This window comes from Panthera tigris, chromosome C1 (genome assembly GCF_018350195.1).
Source record: "Panthera tigris isolate Pti1 chromosome C1, P.tigris_Pti1_mat1.1, whole genome shotgun sequence".
Classification (NCBI taxonomy): Eukaryota; Metazoa; Chordata; class Mammalia; order Carnivora; family Felidae; genus Panthera; species Panthera tigris.
In genome coordinates, this window is record NC_056667.1 from 143,724,679 (window position 1) to 143,740,501 (window position 15,823).

Sequence of the window (15,823 nt, forward strand, 5' to 3'; positions counted from 1 at the left end):
AGGAACCTGGCTCCATTTCTTACAAGCCAGGAGGCCATGAGCAAGTTACTTAACCTCTTAGGTACTGGTTTTTTTGTTTTAATTTACTTATTATCAGTAGACTTGATGTTTTAGAAAAGTTTTAGGCTCACAGTAACATCCTGCAGCAAGTACAGAGTTCCCATACATCCCCCAGCCCTGCAGCCCAGCCTCTGCCAGCCTCACTCACCATTAACATGGTGCCCCAGTGTGGTACGTTTGTTAGAATCAATGATCAGACATCGACACATCATTATCAATCTAAGTCCATGGTTTACATCGGGGTTCACACTTTGTGTTGTACGTTCTAAGTTTTGACAAATGCATAATGACATGTATCTACTATTACAGTTATCATATAGAGTATTTTCACTGCCTTAAAAATCCTCAATCTGGCACCTGTTCATCCCCAAATCCTGGTAATCACTGATCTTTTTACTGTCTGCATAGTTGGATTTTCCAGAATGTTATGTAATTGGAATCATACAGTATGTAGTGTTTCAGATTGTCTTCTTTCACTTAGTAGTATGCATTTATGGTTACTTGTGTTTTTCATGGCTTAATAGCCCACTTTTTAAAATCATTGAATAATATTCCATTTATACATATATAGCAGTTTGTTTATTCATTCACCAATTAAAGGACATTTTGGTTGCTTCCACTTTTGGCAAATATGAATAAAGTTGCATAAACATTTGTGTGCAGATTTTTGTGTGGACATAAATTTTCAGCTCATTTGGGTAAATACCAAAGAGCCCAATTGCTGAATCGTATGGTAAGAATATATTTAGTTTTGTAAGAAACGGCCAAACCGTCTTCCAGAGTGGCTGTATTATTTTGCATTCCCAGCAGCAATGAGTGAGCAGTCCTGTTTTTCTGCACCCTCACCAGCATTTGCTGGTTTTGGTGTTCCCTGTTTTGGCCATTTTTAATAGATATCTAGTGGTATCTCATTATTATTTGAATTTTCAAATATATAATGACGTAATATGGAGCATCTTTTCATGTGATCAGTCACCACCTGTATATCTTCTTTGATGAAGGGTCTGTTCATACCTTTTCCCCATTTTTTAGGGACAGGTTAATCATCTGAAAAAGAAGATGGTAACTACTCCATAGGGATTTTGAGAATAAACTAATTCACTTAGATATTTTAACATAGACCCTAGAATATAGGTCCATTAAGTATTAGATGATATTCTTATGAATTATCTACATTGCTTCATAATAACATGTCTGAAACAACATTCTCCCCACTCCACCCCACCAATCAGCTTCCTTTTTTCATAAAAAAAATCAGTTTCTCAATTTTTTTCCTTTTCATTTGGTTTTAAATATTTCTTTCTTGACTCATCCCTTAAGTGCAGACAATTTTTTTTTCCATTTTTTTCCTATGGAATTTTTTAATTAATAAATGAAACAATCTCAGAAGTAAGTTGGGTACTTCTCTGTCTCATATCTGAAATTAAATCATATATATATATACACATATATATGATTAAATATATATATACATATATGATTAAATATATATTTAATCATATGATTAATATAATATATATAATATAATATAATATAATATAATATAATATAATAGAATAGAATATATATTTAATCATAGCACAGTTCATGTATTTTTCAGGTCAATCACTGAAGTTATTACCTTGTTAACTTCTGAAATGTTTATTAGGCAGAGAATGCAACTGCACGATTAAGATTATTTCTTAATTCTTTTTATTTGTTGTGAAAAAGTGATATGTCTGAGAATAAACATCACTAATTCAAAGTCTATTAAAATTGTTATTAAAAATGATAGGAATACAGTTTCTGATTATGAATACCATGAAAACTGATACCTTTGGGTATGTATGGCCACAAATGAAAGCGTCTTCTTTACCAATTATTAACTCTATCTCATGATTCCTATGTGCGCATCTGGCCAGAGAGCTTGATTTTCAGTATTCCAAGTGGATTAACTTGCCTTTTCTTCTTTCTCTCTTTCTTTCTTGTTTAGATCTTGGCCATAGTGTTTGTAATATCAATAAGCCTTTGAATATTAGACATTACTATATTTTTTTTCTTAGCATTATTTATATGATGTAAATAATTATATTTATAAATGAGATATATATGTATATGTATGTATATGTATATATGTATATGTATGTATATGTATATATGTGTATACATATACATATATATATATATATGATAAAATCTCCCCCAAAGATCACCAGGTCAAATAAGAATTTTGTCTGTATACCCTGACTCTATCTTAACAGATTGCTTATAGACAGATCGTTTTTCACTTTAACACCTGGGAGAAAATCTAAGCTGTCTTGGGAGTTGAGATACATTTTAAGATAAACTTTAGAGAGTTCAGTTATCATTTCCTTTTTGAAAATGTCAATCATTAGGAAGTTTCTGTTTACATCTCTTACCCTATTTGCCTCAGGATTTTTATATTGTAGCTTTTTTTTTAAGCGGTTTTCTTTTTTTTAATTAAAGCAAATTAAAATACTGTCTAAAGGTGAGAAACCGCGTGGTCTAGGGAAACTTTTTTTTTAATTCCAAGTGGATTAAAAATTAATTCCAGTATAATTAATGTGCAGTGTTATGTTAGTTTCAGGTATACATTACCATGATTCAGGAATTATATACATTGCTCTGTGCTCATCCAATAGATGTACTCTTGATCCCCTTCATTTTTTTTAGCCATCCCCCGTCCATCTCCCCTCTTATAACCACCAGTTTGTTCTCTGTATATAAGAGTCTGGGTTTCGTTTGTCTTCTTTTTTCTTTGTTCATTTGTTTTGTTTCTTAAATTCTACAGGAGTGAAATCATATGGTATTTGTCTTTATCTGACTGGCTTATTTCACTTAGGATTGTACCCTGTAGATCCACCCACACTGTTGGAGATGGCAAGATTTCATTATTTTTTATGACTGAGTAATATTCCATTTGATAATATATATGCCACTTTTTTATTCATCCATCTATCAGTGGGCACTTGTATTGCTTCCATACTTTGGCTATTGTAAATAATGCTGCAATAAACATAGGAGTGCGTATTTCTTTCCAAATTATTATTATTTTTTTTGTATTCTCTGGGTAAATACCCAGCAGTGCAATTACTGGATTATATGGTAATTCTATTTTTGATTTTTTGAAGAACCTCCTAACTATTTTCTATAGTGGCTCTACCAGTTTGCAACCATGCACTAGAGTTCCTTTATGTCTACATCCTTGCCAACACTTGTTGTTTCTGGTGGTTTTGATTTTAGCTGTTCTGACACGTATGGGGTAGTACTACTCATATAATAAAAATTATACTTTTAATTTGCATTTCCTTGATTATTAGTGATGTTGATAGGGAAACGTTAGTACTTTCATGGTTAAACACCTGTTTTGTCATGTCAGAAATTTAAATTATTTATTAAGACTTGTATGTACATGCCCAAACCAATCATTCATTTTTCTCTTAAAATACATGAGCTAAAATATCATATATTTGTAATGATTACTGTGAAGTGGCATTTTCACATCTAGAATGGAAAACAATAATAATTTCCATAAAATTACAGATATTTTATTTTTCATTTAGGTTCTATAAATAACTTAAGAACAAAAATTGGAAGGGAAATTCTCTGATTTTTCACTGCAAAGCATGGAACCATAATAACTGCTGAATTGCAAATGTTTATCCAGGCTCTGTTCTAAGCCTGCAGGCAAACAAAAAGAATTTGAATTTCTGCCAAAGAAGATGTTAAAAAATAGCTATAGTTTGATATTGAAAAAGAAGTAATAGCCTATACAAAAAGTAAGCCTCATGACTCAGGGAGAAAACAAGTTTTAGATTGTCAGGTATAAATGGATAATGCTGCATTTTATACAGTGATCAGTTATAGTTACATGAGGGATAGAAATTTCACCAAAAGCTTAGATTTAACTAGAGGTCAAATACTCAAGTATATCAAAATACCAGTTAATTTAATGTGGCTTAATGGTTAAATGCAAATAAAATATAACCTCTCTAGAAAATGTATCTAGACCTACATCTATTAGTGTATATTTTCACAAAAGCATAAGGAAAAACCTAACTGGATAACCAGATCATTGAATTTGATTTATGAGCAAGTGTATCTTCTTTGTGCAAGAATCATTCATACCTTGGTTTGTGAGCATAATTCGTTCCAGAAACATGGTTGTAATCCAAAGCACTTGTATATCAAAGCAAATTTTGGAACCATTGGCTCAGTTGTGATGTGACATTTGTGTCAGGTACTGCTCGTATTGTAAGACATTGCTCGCTTATCAAGTTAAAATTAGAAATGTTTGTTTGTCTTTCTTATGGAACACCCGCAGAACAAAGTTACTCACCATCCAAGATTTTGATGTATTTTATATGGTGATTATATATAATTTATTTTTATATACTCTCCTGTCCCACCTTACTAACCAAAGTAAAAAGGTCTTAGTATAATTATATCCCTTGCATTTTTGCTGGTGACCCCTTCTAGTAGATCGGGCAATCTAGTAGATTACTGACCAGTGTGGGAATGCTGTATCATAAAAAAATTGACTTCCTGGAGCACCTGAGTGGCTCAGGCGGTTAAGTGTCTGACTCTTGATCTCGGCTCAGGTCATGATATCATGATTCATGGGATGGAGCCCCACATAGGCTCTGTGCTGACAGCACGGAGCCTGCTTGGGATCCTCTCTCTCTGCCCCTCCCCAGTTTGTGCTCTCTCTCTCTCCCTCAGAATAAATAAAATTTTAAAAACAAAACAAAGTTGTCTTCTCTAGCACTGACATTTTTGACCTTCCTATTCTTCTTGTTCCTCCACTCCTCCTACTACCTCTCCCAAAGAATGCGTTGAGCATCTAATATCTGGCACAGTGTTGGATACTAGAGATGCCAAGGTGGATAAGAGCTCCCTTAAGAAGCTTATTCTAATTGGGGCGTCTGAGTAGCTCAGTCAGTTGAGCATCCAACTTCGGCTCAAGTCATGATCAAGTTCATGGGTTTGAGCTTTGTGTCAGGTTCTGTGCTGACAGCTCAGAGCCTGGAGTGTGCTTCGGATTCTGTGACTCCCTCTCTCTCTGCCCCTCCCCCACTCATGATCTCTCTCTCTCTCTCTCTCTCTCTCTCTCTCTCTCAAAAATAAATGAAGAACATTAAATATTTTTTTAATTAAAAAAGAAGCTGATTCTAATCTAATCCATATCTGTAACTTCATTAATGGACAAAAAGGAACTGTGTCTTAAATTCAGGTGCAACTGGTTGTGTCTTTGCATCTGCTCTTTACTCACCCCAGAATTTGTCTTATGTGATAGACAGGGACTGTGTAGCAAACTACTACTCATTTTTAAAGACTAGGTTTAAACATAGAGGTTGAGTGAGTTTATCCTTCATTCCATTGCCATAACACCTTGTAATTCAGCATCTTGAAGAGTATCTGGCAGAAAGGAAATGTTTGATCAATTAATAAATGTTAAGTATTATTACTGGTTGAAGTTGATTATGTATGTCATTGAGATATTTATAGTACCTGGTGGTTGAGAAACGTGGGTGTATGTGCCTGTGCACGTGCGCTTGTGTGTATATTTCAAAGACAATACATTAGAAGAGAAAAATTAGGAAAGATTTCATACATTTAGTGGCATTTAATTCAAGCCTTGAATATGAGGAATTATGTGAAGAGGTAGAGAGATGAAAGAGGATATTTCAAGCAGTTGAAACAGCCATGGACCAAGTAATATGCGTGGAAAACAGTAATTATTAATGAGAAAGTCATCCATTCAAAAAAATTGGAGCAGAATAGCATAGAGGTTAAAAAGGCTGACTGTGGAATTGGAGGGCTTGACATTATATCTCCACTACAACCATATCCTGTCATGTGACATTGGACAAGCTACTTCCCCTCCCAATACCTCAGTATTGTTATCTGTCCTATGAGAAAAAGAATAGTATGGTGAAGAGAATTATAATACTCAGAAAACTTGGGATCCAGCATATATTGTCTACTATGTGTTGTAGTTATTGTTGAGAGTTTTTAAAGCGTTAAAACTAAAATGGACATTGAGGGCTAGATTTTGAAGGAACTAGGAAGACATGCTGGTAAGTTTGGGGTTTATTCTTTATTTTTCTTTAAATTGTGTTTATTTATTTTGTTTACATATCACATAATTTAAAAGCTACTAGGCCTTGCCTCCTAATACTATCACGTTAAAGGTGAGAATTTCAGCCTATATTTTAAGATGACACAAACATTCAGCCCATAACACCATATAAAGTGGTTATAAATGCCATTTTAAAGCAAAATTCTAGGAATATCTTTTAAAAACAGGAAATAATCTAAACATTTAATTGTTGTAATTCATGTGCAACATTTTTAAAAAGCTGATCTGTTTGTTGCTTCAGACAATATTTTAAAAAGTTTTCTTGCCTATGATTAGAGATAATGTTCTTCAAAATAATCAAATTCCAGCATTATCTGAAAAATGTTCTGTTTAAGCAAGAAAATATTACATTTTTCCTTTGAAAAACATCTTTTCTGATGTCAGTCTTATGGAGTATTTTCCAACAATAATTTGGTTCCATTTTATTTAGGTCTTGAAGGTGTTTTAGAAGCTAAAATCATATTTTAACAAGAGAAAACTATAGAATGGATAGGTTTGGCTCTGATCCTATAATTGTCAGGGCAAAGAAACATGTTTTAATAGGTACCATAAAGAGAAAGAGATGCTGTAAGAACGGAACATTTCCTCTCTTAAGTTAAGGGAATGATAATCAGTTGAAAGCGTACTGGTCAAATTCTGTAATGCTTCTGTGTGAAGTGATAGTGGAAAGCAGAAGGTAGTCCCCTGTCAACACAGCAGAGAAGTTACTTGTATTTCTACAAGGGAAGTATTTGCTACCATAAAGTTAGGCATATTTGTGCAGAGTAGACCACGTTGACAGACACAGACTTGACTCCATTTATATTGTGTGTACTAATAGGCCTTTCTTCTTATTGCAGATAAGTATAGACAACATGGTCTACAACAAATTAATAGAAACTAACAAGGCAAAAATTATTTCATTTGCTTTGAGTTGATTCTGAGAAATGGGTGATCACTAAAGAATTGAAATATATCTAAAGTGACGTTTTAACTAATTAAAACCCCAATAATAATGATGATTGATAATAGCTAATGATTATTACCAGGTAATATGGGAGACCCATTAAATTGATTATATCATTTTCAATTATAATAACCTAATAAATTATATATTTTTATCCCTTATAACTATCCATATTTTATAGCAATTAAGGTTTAGATAATTTCAATAATATGCCTAAGATCTTACTAATACTGTGTGGTTAAAACACAGCAACCTCAAATTCAAAGCCCGTGTTCTTTGGCTATTAATATTACCCCAATCCTCTTAAATATGTTTTTAACAGTATGACCATGAATTATCTGTCATAGTTTCTATGTGTCATTGACCCTTTACACCTGCACTTGCATTCCTGTTTGCAAATCTACCCATCTTTGTTGTTGGTTAAAAATCTATCTTCCTTTCTTTTGTTCTTCTGGAAAGTAAGAAACCTAAACTATTAAATTCGAAACTACTAAATTTCTTATTGACACTTTATTTTCTAACAAATGTACTTGGGTTTTTCTTCTTGTTTTTGTCTTTTAATCTTCTTAAGATTTTTTGACCTAGCTCAAGCGATAATAGCAAAGTGATGTCTGAGAACACATTGTAAGGCCAAGTGCTTGTAAATAATAGAGGATAATATTGGGTTGAATGCATGCCAGAAACTTCTACTCTTCTCTAAAGTGTCTGAGCAGAATATGTTGAGCTTTAAAGGGATTCCATGTATTTGAAAACTGCAGTTTCTGGAAGCAATTTATATATTCTTAATAGCTTTGCAACCTATATCCCAGAGGAGTCTGATGCCATAACCTTAGTGTTATTGAACAGTGGTGGACAGAGTGTCTTTGTTTTATAAACAAGATAAAAAAAAAAAACCAACAAATAACAAAACCCTAACATCATATACTGCCTCAGAAAGTTTAGAGTGTAAACTTGGGTTCAGCTCAGTACAACACAACAGAGAACAGGCAGAGAATGACAAGTATGCCTTATAGTTATTGTATCTTGGAGGATGGGTGAAATTTGGGGAGTACTTAAGGGAAGCAACAGCTACAGACTATTCAGTAATATTCAGAGCAATAATATAGGGCAGTCTAGGAAATTACATGTGATACAGCACATGCTATACATGCTAAGTTGTAAAAACCACTGCCAATTTGGGGGGAAAAAACCAAAAATGACAAATTTAATGAATAAAAACAATATATTATTTGGCTAAAATTTTCAGTTGTGGATGTATGTATATAAATGAGACTTGTAGAGTAGTCAGATGTCCTGTATTTAGGGACTCTTCTAGAAGAAAATGAGCAATATTTATTGTACATGCAACTTATATATACATTACATAATTTCATTTAATCCTCTCAGTTTATCCTGTGTAAAATCAAGAGAGCGGGCCTTAATTTACAGATGACGAGACTGAGGAGTAAAGAGATTTAATGGTTGTTTTCAAGTTCGCACATTAATTAGTAATGGATCAGGGATTCAAGTGCATCATCAGAGTTGAGAAGAGTCAAGATAGCATGTACAATGTGCTTAGAGAGATGGTTGGCACACATAAGTTCTTAGAGCAATCTTACTATTATTACCTATTATTATTACATAGCTTAATTAAAGGAGATTTTTCTCCAATTTTCCCTTTTGTATAGTGCACACATAAAAGATAGCCACTATTATAAGAGAATTCTCTCTCTCTCTCTCTGTCTCTCAGCAGATTCCATATTAAGGTTTAGATAAAGCCTCTGCTGTGCACAAGTTATTGATTATTTGACATTTTCTGTGTCACAACATCCAGACATTCCCCTTGGCCTGGTTATATTGTGTTTAACCATCTCACACACACCTTATGTAGGGGACCATTTCTAACCAGCAGAAACAACAAAGAATCGCTGAGTTAGAGGTATTCTGAAAGTTTAATTAAAGACTTATCAAATAGCAACTCCCTTGCCAATTTTCACTTTAAAAAGCTCTCAGACTTGTTATTTGAATAAGTGTTCAATTCACTTAAAGAGGAACTTAAAGGTAGAATCAGGAAGGGGACAAGTCAAAAGTAAAAAGGTTAGACTGCATCGCCTCAATCATTTTAGATCAACACAGTGCTGGAATAAATTAAAAAGCAATCTATAGCTTTTTCATCTAAGAATTAGTGCAGGAAATAAATCCCCTTTTCACAAAATGTTTTTCATCTAAGGATCAAAAGTCCCAGCTATTTCCAGTAGCAGCATCTGTTGCTTTACCAGTTTCTACAGAGATGAGCTCGTGTTGATTTTCATCACATTTGTTCAAGCTTGGAATCTGGTTAAAATACGCAAACTGTCGCAATGCCAGTTAAGAGTTGCAATCATATAGTACCCTGTGAATAATGCCATTCACCTGCATTTATTTTGATTCAAACAGCATTTCCAATTATGAATCTAAGCATGGGTTATTTTTAAATGACTTGAAAAAATGACCTAGAGTAAGAAACATAAGATAAAGTATTCTACAAGGAAGAATACTATGATACACACATGTTCTTAGGAAACATATTATCTTTACTTTAAATCTTTTCAGCTGAAATCTGTGTTTTGCTTTTTCAACACCATTTTGGGTTAACGTGTAAAAAGAAGTCTGTCAGTTGCGTTACCTTAGAACATTGTCTAAACTGCAGATTGACCATCATAGACATTTTTCTGTTTTCCACCTTCTAATACTTTAATATCATTATTCATATGTTGACTGGATATTAATATTGTAAGTTTAAACCAGATTAAAAAACTGATGTTAGATACAAAAATACTGATTGAAAGAGATACATGCACCTTGATGTTTATAGCAGCACTATCAACAATAGCCAAATTATGGAAAGAGCCCAAATGTTTATCAATTGAGGAATGGATAAAGAAGATGTGCTATATATATATACAATGGGATATTACTCAGCCATCAAAAAGAATGAAATCGTTCCATTTGCAATGATGTGGATGGAACCCGAGTATATTGTGCTAAGCGAAATAAATCAGCTGGAGAAAGACACCATATGATTTCACTCATATCTGAAATTTAAGAAACGAAACCAATAAACATGAGAAAAAGAGACAGGCAAACCCAAAAACAGACTCTTCACTGTAGAGAAAAAACCGAGAGTTACTGGAGGGGACATGGGTGGGGATAGGTTAAATGGGTGATAGACATTAAGGAGGGCATCTGCGTTGAGCACTGGGTGTTGTATGTAAGCGATGAATCACAAAATTCTACTGAATCCAATATTATACTCTATGTTAACTAACTAGAATTTAAATAAAAAACTAAAAAAGAAAAAAAATTAAACAATGTAATGCTGTTGAATTGGAAATGTATGCATCTGTGTACCTACATCTAATGAAACTGTAAAAGAAGGAGCAGAGGAACAAACATGAGTCAAATGCAAATGTCGTTGGTATAATTACCAAAGTATTGTCATGGTTTTAGTCACCTTGCTGCAGGCCTTTTTAATAATCCACCCCAAGCTTCTACACTCAGTCTCCTAAGCTATTGGAGATACATGGATGGAAACTAAGAAACTCTAATATTTGGAAATATGAGCAGTGTATCTTTTTCTAGATTTTAGAACATTTTGAATGTTTAATGGATCATTTTTCCAAAAAGAGAATTGCTATCTGATATCTAGCTATCTGTAAATTTAATTTCCCATACTGCTGATGTGGGGCAAATTAGTGATATGTCGAAATTCCCCACTTACGTTAATGCATTAACACTAATTTTCAGGAAGAACGGGAAATGGAAATGATTATTACTATAGAGCAGTAAACCCAGCAGTCATTATTAAGCTTTGCCTTAAATAGCAAGCGCTGTTCTGTGCACTTGTCCAAAGCTCTCAATAGCTTTATGAGATGATGCTTCTTCTCTGCTTTGTAGAAGGGAGAACTGAATCTCAGAGAGTTTCAGGTATTTTTCACATGCTACTTAGTGGCATGAGGTAAATGATATCCAAGTAACATTGAATTGACAGCCAAATTCATAATTCATATCCAACAACAATGAGTTCACTCTGAAAAGAAATTAGTTTAATTTCACATAGTAGAAATAAATCTCCCCACCCTACTTTTCTGTCAAAATCCTCCACTGGCATTTGAGTAACAATGCTTACAGGTATCTTTATGTGAACAGATGCTTGAAATACCTGTTTACATTGTAGATGTCACTGTACCTTCAGCACCTTATTAGTATTCAATATCCTGTTTCCCCAAAGTGAAAATTCCATAAGATTTTATTTCTTCCATGTTTCCCCACCATTTAATTTTTTTTTTTTTTTATGTTTTTTCATTGACTGCTGATAACTACCCAGGAAACAGCTCAGGATAAGTAAGCATTGCAGATCAGCAATGTGGTATATTATAAAGATAAATAATGGGACAGAATGTTGATTTTTTTGTTTCATTTCCTTTCCTTTCCTAATGTAAAAAATGTCACTAAAATGGAATGAACTAAGATGGTGATAGTAACTGGATTTTGTTTCAGTGTTTACTCTTTTGTTGTTACAAGTAACTGAACAAAGTTTATGTCTGAATTTACTTCAACTCTTAATATATACATCCATTTGTAATGACCAGAGGACAAACCTACAAATCTATGTTACACTGAGTTATATTTACTATATGCCCTTACTTCAGATAATTCTACCCACCATCAATTTGCAGTGGCATAATTTTTAAAAGTTAAAATGGGGCTGTGAAGGAAGTACTGTCACTTAACAGTAAATATATATTTATGATTTTTTTCTTTTATTTTCTTTTGAGAGAGAGAGAGAGCACATGAGCAGGGAAAAGGGGCAGAGGGTGAGAGAGAATCTTAAGTTCCACACTCAGCATGGATCCTGACATGGGAGTCAATCCCATGACCCTGGGATCATGATCTGAGCCAAAACCAAGAGTCAGATGCTCAACTGACTGAGCCACCAAGAGCCCTCTGGTTTTTTTTTTCTTAAATTTATATTAATATCCTGGGCTGGAAAGATACATAAATTATGAGAGTGACTGCTTTGGGAGAGAAACTTAAAGGTACTTTTTTAAAACAAATACAGGGTACTTATTTATTTTATTTTTCATATCTTAATGGATAGGAACATGGATAGTTGTTGTATATTATAATTTTGCATGATCTTTAAACTATTCAAAATAAAGTCAAGTAAATATATCAGGAAATACATTTTTTAATCTTTTCTGAATGATCATCTGTAAGTTTTTTTCATGAAATACAGGCTAGAAATTGAAGATACAGAATGCTACTGTGTGTATGTCTATAGTACTTACAAATTACTCTTTAAACTAATTTTGTTACCTCCATGTATAAATGTTTCTGAGGGCTATTCCTGATAAAATGTTGATTATGAAGACTGGTATTTGGCCAGTTTGATTTTCACCATGACAGTTAATTTGATAGATTGTTTAGAGTCGGTTTCCTAACTAAAATATTAGTGACACGATGGCAGAGTAAAAAGAACAATATCAACCCCCCCAGAAATTAGAATAATACTGTGCTTTCTCTATAGCTTCCTAGATCTGTGCCCAAGGAAGGTCAAGATCTATTTCTGAGTGCTATGTTTCTTATCTTTAAAATGGACATAAGAATATTTTCTTTTTTAAAAAAATGTTTATTTGGGGAGAGAGAGAGAGAGAGCATGGCCTGAGCAGGAGAGGAGCAGAGGTTGTGGGGGGGGGGCGGGGCGGGGACAGAGGATCTAGAGCGGGCTTTGTGCTGACAGCAGTGAGCCTGATGCAGGGCTTGAACTCATGAACCATGAGATCATGACCTGAGCCGAAGTCAGATGCTTAACCAACTGAGCCACCCCAGTGCCCCAAGAATATTTCTTATTAGGATGATCTTAAAGATTAGAAATAATAAACAGAGTGCACCTAACACAGTGCCTGAGATATGATAGGTATTTATTTTCTGCATTTGTTTCTTTAAGAAACATCTGGAAAAGGATGGTATATAAGTGTAACAGCTGCTTCTTTGGTCATACATAGCTGACCATAGTTATAAGGCAAGATTTTGTAAAGATTCCAGGAAGAAATTATCTTCAATATGGCTTTTCAATTATGTACTTATCCTTTTTCTCAGTATTGTATGTATGATCGCTAATCAAGAGAAAAGACAGAATATCCCTTTATCCAAATTACCCCAGGCTTAACCCCAATAGAAATTATTTATAAAGTGACAGAGAGAGAAGAAAAATGTAAGCAGAAAAGCTGTCATTATTTGTTTAAATTATTCTTAATTATTACAGAAATGCATTTTTTAAATTTTACACTTTACTAGCCTCAAATAGAAGTCTGATAGTAAAGGTGAAAGAAGGTAGTGAATTTTGCAAGTTACAAAAAGTTCTGTCTTCTGACTGAAATAAGACTGAAGTTTGATAACATGTTTTAAATGCATTCATGGACTTCTCAGTCTTCACACTTCTAATGAATATCTGAGGTTGACTGATTTAATAGTAACCCGCTCTAAATATCTGATTTACGAAGACAACACAGTTGAGTAAATAAGAGTGGCATGATGTCAATGACATCCAAGTTAACATAATATGTAAGTAGCAACATTTTATACCTGATATCCTGCATCTGGTTTTAGAGATTCCTATAGCAGGGATAAAATTTGAAACATCACATTGACACAGATTACTGATGTTAGCATGTGGATTTCTAAGACCTGAGCAAAAGTTTATGCTGGCCTGAAAGGTCCAGAAGAATAGGACCACCCTGATGACTTTTTATTACCCAAGATAAAAATATTTTCACCTTTTATTAACTTGGCAAATACTTGGGATACTTCTCTTTGCTCTCATTTATTAAGACATTATATGACACCTTTTACATTTTTGTACATGTTGCTTTATTTACCGTGCTCACAACAGTACTGTGATGCAGGGATTTCGTCCTTTACAGAAGAGGGCAGTGATACTCCGTGAAGTATCTTAATAAGTTTACACAGTGGTAAAGTTTGGATGCAAAGTTGGGTTTGTTTCATATATCGCATGGCTTCTTGAGCGATAGAAATGATTTTGTGGTTTCTCCCCTTCTATCAATATGTATGTTCACATATTGATGCCATTATTACTTTTGGTTCATGGATAAAAAGCAATGAATTGTGCCTTGGTATGTTGCCTCTCAAACATGTACAGTAAAAGTGCCCTGTGGTTTTCATTGGAAGAAAGCGTATGTATCAAAGCTATTAATGTATTGAAACTTCTCACGTGTTCCATTAGTCGGTTTATTTAGATAAGAGTTCAAACGTAAACAAGAAAGCAAAATGAATCCCTTCGGTCAAACTGGCGTTGCATGTCCGCGCACTGTGCAGAACTTATCACAGGTTTTCTTTGTGCCCCATAGGGATGACTTGTCAAGCTCGAACATCTTACACTGAAGATGAAGTTCTTTGGGGCCATCGTTTTTTTCCCGTGATTTCCTTAGAAGAAGGGTTCTTTAAAGTTGATTACTCCCAGTTTCACGCAACATTTGAAGTCCCCACGCCACCTTATAGCGTGAAAGAACAGGAGGAAATGCTGCTTATGTCGTCCCCTTTGATAGCACCAGCCATTACTAACAGCAAAGAAAGACACAATTCTGTGGAATGCTTAGATGGACTCGACGACATGACTACAAAGCTTCCGTCTAAGCTGCAGAAAATTACTGGAAGAGAAGACTTTCCCAAAAAACTCTTGAGGATGAGTTCTACAACTTCAGAAAAAGCCTACAGCTTGGGAGATTTGCCCATGAAACTTCAACGAATAAGTTCAGTCCCTGGCAACTCAGAAGAAAAACTGGTATCTAAAACCACCAAGATGTTGTCTGATCCCATGAGCCAGTCAGTGGCTGATTTGCCACCAAAGCTTCAAAAAATGGCAGGAGGAGCAGCAAGGATGGAAGGGAATCTCCCAGCCAAATTAAGAAAAATGAACTCTGATAGATTCACATAACAAAACACCCCCGTAGGCATTATTTATTGTTTGATTTAGTAATAGTCCAATATTTGGCTGATGAGGTAATCCTCGAAGGAATCTGAAAGGTACATTTTTCCCCAGTCATATATGCATATTTGAGAACCTTTCTTCCCAAGTATTGCCACTGTGCAGAAAGCAAAAGTTGTGTAAAGGGAGGACACCATAAGAAAGTTCTTATTAACGGGCATGTATTATCACATCAAGCATGCAATAATGTGCAAATTTTGCATTTAGTTTTATGGCATGATTTATATATGGTATATTTATATTGTATATTCTGGAAAAATATATATATATATTTAAAGAGGTGGTACTCTTCACGACATTTCTAACATATGTATTAAACCAAACATGAGTGGATAGCTTTCAGGGCGATAAAACTATATATATGTGTGTGTGTATATATATCTATATATATACACGTGTGTGTGTGTGTGTATATATATACCTATACACACACACACACACACACACATACGTACATATATATCTGATAAAATTGTGATGTTTTGTTCAAAGTTGTAGTTCTTGTGCATGTTTACTTTATTAGGCTAGGAAGGCTTCTGGCATTAATTATTAATACCAAATATTTTAGCCTTAAATTATTTGTCATTTTAAAATCTGATTTAATGTTTTCTGCTGTTTAAGGTCCTGGGAGGTTATCAATTGTACTTTA

General features: G+C 34.0%; 1 protein-coding gene across 2 annotated transcripts in view; it reads left to right on the plus strand.

Moving 5' to 3' along the window:
* The window catches only part of KCNJ3 (potassium inwardly rectifying channel subfamily J member 3), a 149,757-nt gene extending 134,245 nt beyond the window's left edge, over positions 1-15,512 (plus strand). The window contains exon 3 of one of the 2 annotated variants that reach the window (XM_007078497.3): positions 14,537-15,512. In XM_007078497.3, the coding sequence (XP_007078559.2) occupies positions 14,537-15,123 (587 nt within the window). In that variant the 3' untranslated portion in view covers positions 15,124-15,512. The remainder of the gene's footprint in view (positions 1-14,536) is intronic. The other variant, XM_042997141.1, reaches the window with a different exon arrangement.
* Positions 15,513-15,823: the final 311 nt, after the last annotated feature.